We start from the raw sequence: 6776 nt of genomic DNA, 5'->3' as shown, positions 1-6776 counted from the left end.
TTGATCGGTAGAGTGTATATACTGTATTTGATAATGAGTACAGTAGAAGGACATATGAAATATAATTGCTTGCATATAGCAAAATATAAATGAATAGCTATAGTAATAAATAGATAATAATAGTGGCCGAGTATTTAAAAGCATCGTTATAGTAGATAGAATCATGATCCAACAATGATACAAAGAAAACTGATGATAATAAAATGAAATATATTGAATGAATCATGTTGACTTTGGATACTCCTACTAGCCGCACAGCACAGATGCGCAGGCCTATTGGCCTTGGTTCACCACGGCCATGAACTCGTCGTCCGCGATGAGCCTTGCAAGAGCCTCCGGAGCCAGGCAGAGCTCCATCCCGATGCCACCTCCGCGCCCCAGCTCATACACGGTGGCCCTTCCGTCAACCTTGTTCCCGCCGCCGCTCCGCACCGCCACCGGCCTCCCCCACCCAAAGTCGTTACCGAACACGTCGAACTGCGGCGAGTTGCCCGTCACCAGCAGCGCCGGGTCCCACCACCCAACCAGGTACGCGAACCGTGGCTCCGCGTGCCACGCCACCGTGGACCCGACCAGGGCCGCCTCATCGCACGACGCCACCGCGCGGTTCAGCCGCCACGCCGCCGGACACAGGCCACCGCGCAGGAGCTCGCCGGCGGCCACCTTCGCCGTCGCGCACCGCACCATGGAGTTGCCCGAGTATAACTGGGGCACGCGCTTCACTCGACCCCGGCAACTCACCGCCAGCGTGTAGGAGGTCTCCTGCTCCGGCCGGAGGCGCCGGGCGCGGGTCACGGCGACCCATAGGTGCGCTAGCAGGGACTGCAGCGAGGAGACGGTGGCCGTGCCTGATATCTCGGCGTTGGCTCTCGCTTTCAGGCTCCTGATGCTCTCCGCGGAGAATGCCAAGAAGCATTCCTCCACGGGTGGGCTATGGAACGGCCGCACGGCGTGATCCAGCGTCGGGAATGGAAGCGGCACGGGAACCGGGCAGGCGTCCGGGAACCACCGCCCCAGCACGGGCTCCGGCGTGGTGATCGCCTCGCTGCTGCGGCTGATCTCGGACCACGTGTTGAACAGGTGCCAGAACGCAGTCCCGTCCGCGACGCCATGGTTGAGCGACATGGCCACGAACACGCCGTCTGCGAGCTCGGTGACCTGCGCCGCGAGGACTGGGATGCGGGGGCTGCTGGCCACGGCGGCGTGGGCGCCGACCATCCCGTTGAGAGGGAAGAAGGACCAGACCACGCGAGGGATACGCAGCGAGCCAGCCACGTCGGCGACGGTTGTGTCTGCCGCCACGGCGTGGACGAACTCGGCGCCGTCCCCGGTGCATTGCAGCGAAACGGTGACGCCATTGCCGTTGCCGCTGCCGCCGGTGTGTTCCTCGGTGGCGAGCCGGCCGGCGTAGGGGTGGTCCACCATGGACTCTGCCGTCGTCGGCGTCGGTGGCCGGGGCAGGAGGACGCCCATCTGGATGTAGTCGACGGTGAGCATCTGCAGGTCCCACGGCGTGAGGTGCACCGTCTCAGTCGACTTTGGTTTCGTCGCCGTCGTCTCCCCGTCGTTTGCCGGCCGCACCATTCGCCGAGATACGATGCGGACGCCGTGTTGGCACGCAGATGCTGAGGCCTCCGTCGCCATCACCTCGCCGTGGGCACAACGCAGAGCAAGATGATGGCTGGTTTAATTAGCTGGATATGGTCAAAGATGGTGTGCTCTCGCCCGTGTGGTGGATTTTGGAGACCGAAGGAGGGAGGATATAGGCCCAGTTCTTTTGGCCGATTCTTCCAGAATCTTGAGAATCAACTCTCCACCCAGCTTCTCCCAGAATCTTGAATCCATATATTTTTTACAATCCTATCTAGTTACGATATAAACAACTAGGATTGTAAAAGAAATACGGGTACAAGATTCTGGGAGAAGCTGGGTGAAGGGTTGATTCTTAAGATTCTGGGAGAATCGGCCAAAAGAACTGGGCCATAGTCTTGGTGGTATGTTTTCCGCACAAAAAAGAAAGAAAGGCTTTGGGGTAACCAAGAAATCTGTGGCTAATAAGACATTCATGGAAAGCTCCACATTATCTCTACTTGTAAAGACTAAAGAGGGACTTCGGTACGTCGTTCGTTTCGTACCCTCTCCCATCGATCAAACGTCATACTCACCGGAATATGTCTATTACTAACTAGTTGCGCGCACAACTTAAATCCACACCGTCGCTGCATCATGATTCATGCGGATCAGCGCGTGCATGCCTCACATGGCCCCACCCGAATATGTCTATTCCAGTTTTCTGCGCGCCATACGGAACGAATACAATCACATCGTATCTGGCGCCTACCTACGCCCGCAGCTAGCGTGTACTCGCCTACGCCCTCGTCCACTACCCCGTGACCAAGCTGCCCCATCCACCCAAGCCGGACACAATTCAAAATTTGAATCCCCTCACGTAGCCGCAGCCTCATCGCCAGGAACAACCGCGCCCCCTATTCCTGCGCCTGGATCTGATGATTTCTTCATGATTCACCAATGAATCTCGGTGCGGAATAATTATCGGATCTGCTGTTCAGGTTTCTCCTCTCACAAGATCCTCTTTTTCTTTCTTCGTTTTCTCCGGCAAATCCTCAAATCTTTATCTTGCCATGTCCATGGGCAGCTTCTGTTCCCAAGCCCCAGCCGGTCGCAACCGAGGGCGTCCCAGATCTGGGATTGCTAAAGCAGGAGGAGGACGACCAGTGTATTCATCCTAATTCCCAGAGAGATTCTCCTTACTCCAGCCAAGATGGAGAGAAATATGGTGCTACTAATGCAGGATCTCAAGTTCATGAGGCCACGCCAGATTTTTCCAATGTCCTAGATATTGACAACAACGACATTCATTGAGAGCTCCCATCTGAATCGCAACACACTCCAGCTCCGTGGCCTCAAAGGTACTAGCCCAATCGCTCTCCCCTCCATGGTTTGCGCCACATGATGTGAACTAAGCACGTTTTTTCAGTTAAGTAGTTGGCTTGACTTCGATTTGTCAAAAGTGGTCAGCCCGAAATTAGCACGGGACTTGACATGTTCAGTAGCTAGTTTTTGGATTAATAAATGTTAACATGTAGGCCAGTGTTGTATATGTAAATTAATAGTCCGGACCAGAATTAGGCAAACACCGCCAGTTCAGTCTTTATCTTGGGCATTGACATGTACAGGAAGACATTTTTGAGCAGTTGTTTGCTGTCAAAATTTTGTTTATTATCAGTGACCATAAACATGTCAACTGAAAACAGTAGACTATTCAAAACTTTGAATTGTGTCACGGAATCATGTAACTCGGCTCTTGGCTACAGTAATTTATATAGTCAGATTTTGCTGCCTTTTTGGCAGGCATTTATACTGTCAAAATTGGCGTAGGCATTGGCATGTATAATATTAAAAAATTAAGAGCGACGTAGCTACTGATGCAAAGTTAATTATTTTGGAGCAATTGGATGTTAATTATATCTATGCACACATGCTGATACACAACCTGATTGTTCTGAATTCCTCATTGTGTTTTTATACAGTGGAAAGGAACTACCTCTGAACCAAAGTCTGAGTGCATGCAGCTGGTCATAAGGCAGATTGCATCAGACTGTTTTCTGTGGAAGCAAGCCGGAATCATGCAGGCTGATTTTTCTAATCTCCTTTGTAGGGGTAGATGGGTGGGCGGCTGATGAGTAATCCGGTGTAATGTAAAGTTCCATCTGGTGGAGTGCGTTGTAACGCGTTGTAATTAACTGTGGGTGGGGATCTCTTCCCCCTTCTTCTCTTAATATATGATACGCACACTCGTGCGTATTCGAGAAAAAAAAATGTGCACATTCTGGCTATATTTTACAGATTTGTTTTCATTTCAAATTGCGGTTAACATCTCCAATATACATAGGGTCCGACTTGGCAAGATACCTGAATGCTAAAAGGTTAATTGTTTGTGGATAAGTGGATATTAATTCTGTCTATGCATACAATATTCGAAACACTTGCTGATACACAACCCGGTCTTTCTGAAACCCTCATTGTGCTTTTAAACAGTGCAAAGCAACTAATTCTGAACCCAAGTCAGTGTGATAGGCATTGACACGTACAGTAAGAGGGATTTCGCTTGCTGCTAAAAGTGTCTTTCTTTCGAGCAAATTGTTGTTATTGTTGTTTATGCTTATAATATTCATAACCCTTTGCCGGCCACATATGGGTTTGCGGGAGTATGTACTCATGATGATACACTATCTGATCTTCCCAAATCATCATTCTTAGTTCTGTGCAGAGCAAGTACTTCTAAACCAACATCAAAGTGATCTGCACGGCAATATTTTCCTAAATTGTTTTTCTTCGCATTATGGTTAACAACTCCCAAATATGTAGGTTCCTTCTTGGCAAGATACCTAACTGCAGTACCACGTTACCCGGAAGGAGAAGTGCTTTGGAGAAGGCCATGAGAAATTACACAGATAGAAAGTCAGAGTTCATCGTTAACCCAAAGTATATCAAGTGCAGCATTCCAGGCCACAAAAACTTAGTGCCTTCTGTTGTGAGGTTCTCTCGATGTTAGAGTTCACTTGCTTTGATTTGCTCGATGGTTTGCTTGTACATTTTTTTTGGATGTCACTGTCTGGATGTCCTGATTCCAATAATAACATTCAGTTGCCTGGGTTGCTGCTGGCAGAGAAAATTAGAGCCTTTTTTGTTCTGACCCTGAAAAACTTAGTGCCATCTGTTCTAAAGTGATGACAAATACTTTTGCCATTCAGTAGATCAATTCTATGTAAACTTCTTGCTGCTCATTTTGTGCAACACCGTGAAACTTACTGATGGTACTATTGTGGAAGAGAAAAGTCCAGCCAATCTGAACATTTGTTGTACATTTTGCCCAAGTCTCTGTAAATATGTCCTTGTTCGGATTGTGCAATATTTAATTTCACCTCATCATGTGGCTGTGAAGTTCACATGCATGATTATTCTTCATTTTTCACGACACTATTATGCAAGAGTAAGTACATCGCATCGAGCTGTAGAAAAGTGTTCCAGATTACGTTGTGCGCACTTTACATTCCAGATTGCGGGACTCTTGTCCTCGGCCATAAAAAACTTTATTGTTCAAAGTCATATTTTGAGCACTTCATATAACCTTTTCCGGCACTCGACAACGAAGAATTTTACAGTTGCAAGGCGGGCTTCTTGCACTCGACCATGAAGAACTGTAATGTTATATCGACTAGTGAGTTTTTTCATTAGGGGTCTTCGGAAACCAACCCCACAATTATTGTGATATTTTCATCAGTAGACACTATGGCCCATATAACTTTAATGGCAGACACCTGATCAGGACTCTCCTCGTCCCATGTGGAGTCCGTTCTCGACTATAGACAAAATATTTTTGAGTTGGCAACCGCAACCCTAATATGGACTTTCACATACTATGACCGGCCTTTCCTCACATAGGTAGAGGAACTTTTGTGGCACACACCCGATCTCGAACTTTACATATTGACATTCACATACCATGACCGGTCTTTTATGGCCTAGATAAAAGTACTTCAGCAATACATTCCTGAGATCAGGACTCTCCTCGTCCCATGTGGAGTCCATTCTCGACTAGAAACAAGATATTGGTGAGTTCGCAACTGCAACCCTAATATGGACTTTCACATACTGTGGCCGGTCTTGTGTGGCATATGTAGAAGAACTTTAGAGGCACACACCTTATTTCGGATCTTTAAATATGGACATTCAAATACGATAGTCGATCTTTTACGACCTAGGTAGAAGGACTTTAGAAATACACCTCTGAGGTCAGGACTCTCCTCGTCCCATGTGGAGTCCGCTCTCGACTAGAAATAAGATATTGGTGAGTTGGCAACCGCAACCCTAATATGGACTTTCACATACTTTGGCCGGTCTTTTGTGGCATAGGTAAAAGAACTTTAGAGGCACACACCCGATTTCTGATCTTTAAATATTGACATTCACATACCATGACCGGTCTTTTATGGCCTAGATAGAAGTACTTTATCAATACACTCCTGAGATCAGGACTCTCCTCGTCCCATGTGGAGTCCATTCTCGACTAGAAACAAGGTATGGGTGAGTTGGCAACTGCAACCCTAATATGGAATTCACATAGTGTGGCTGGTCTTTTGTGGCATAGGTAGAAGAACTTTAGAGGCACACACCTTATTTCGGATCTTTAAATATGGACATTCAAATACGACAGCCGATCTTTTAGGGCCTAGGTAGAAGGACTTTAGTAATACACTTCTGAGATCAAGACTCTCCTCGTCCCATGTGGAGTCCGCTCTCGACTAGAAACAAGATATTGGTGAGTTGGCAACCGCAACCCTAATATGGACTTTCACATACTATGGCCGGTCTTTTGTGGCATAGGTAAAAGAACTTTAGAGGCACACACCTGATTTCGGATCTTTAAATAAGGACATTCAAATACGATAGCCGGTCTTTTACGGCCTAGGTAGAAGGACTTTAGTAATACACTTCTGAGATTAGGACTCTCCTCGTCCCATGTGGAGTCCGTTCTCGACTAGAGACAAAATATTTTTGAGTTGGCAACCGCAACCCTAATATGGACTATCACATACTATGACCGGTCTTTTCTCGCATAGGTAGAGGAACTTTAGTGGCACACACCCGCTTTCGGACTATACATATTGACATTCACATACCATGACCGGTCTTTTATGGCCTAGATAAAAGTACTTTAGCAATACAATCCTGAGATCGGGACTCTCCTCGTC

At 47.6% G+C, this 6776-nt stretch overlaps 1 protein-coding gene across 1 annotated transcript; it reads right to left on the bottom strand.

Moving 5' to 3' along the window:
* Positions 1-273: 273 nt before the first annotated feature.
* On the bottom strand, positions 274-1644 carry LOC119300688 (uncharacterized acetyltransferase At3g50280-like). The gene has a single exon (XM_037577590.1). It carries the CDS (start codon positions 1642-1644, stop codon positions 274-276), a length of 1371 nt encoding a protein of 456 aa, XP_037433487.1.
* Between the last annotated feature and the right edge of the window lie 5132 nt (positions 1645-6776).

The sequence above is a fragment of the Triticum dicoccoides genome, chromosome 1B (assembly GCF_002162155.2).
Source record: "Triticum dicoccoides isolate Atlit2015 ecotype Zavitan chromosome 1B, WEW_v2.0, whole genome shotgun sequence".
NCBI lineage: Eukaryota > Viridiplantae > Streptophyta > Magnoliopsida > Poales > Poaceae > Triticum > Triticum dicoccoides.
The sequence above is the reverse complement of the archived record's forward strand: the minus strand, read 5'-3'. Positions and strand labels throughout refer to the sequence as shown.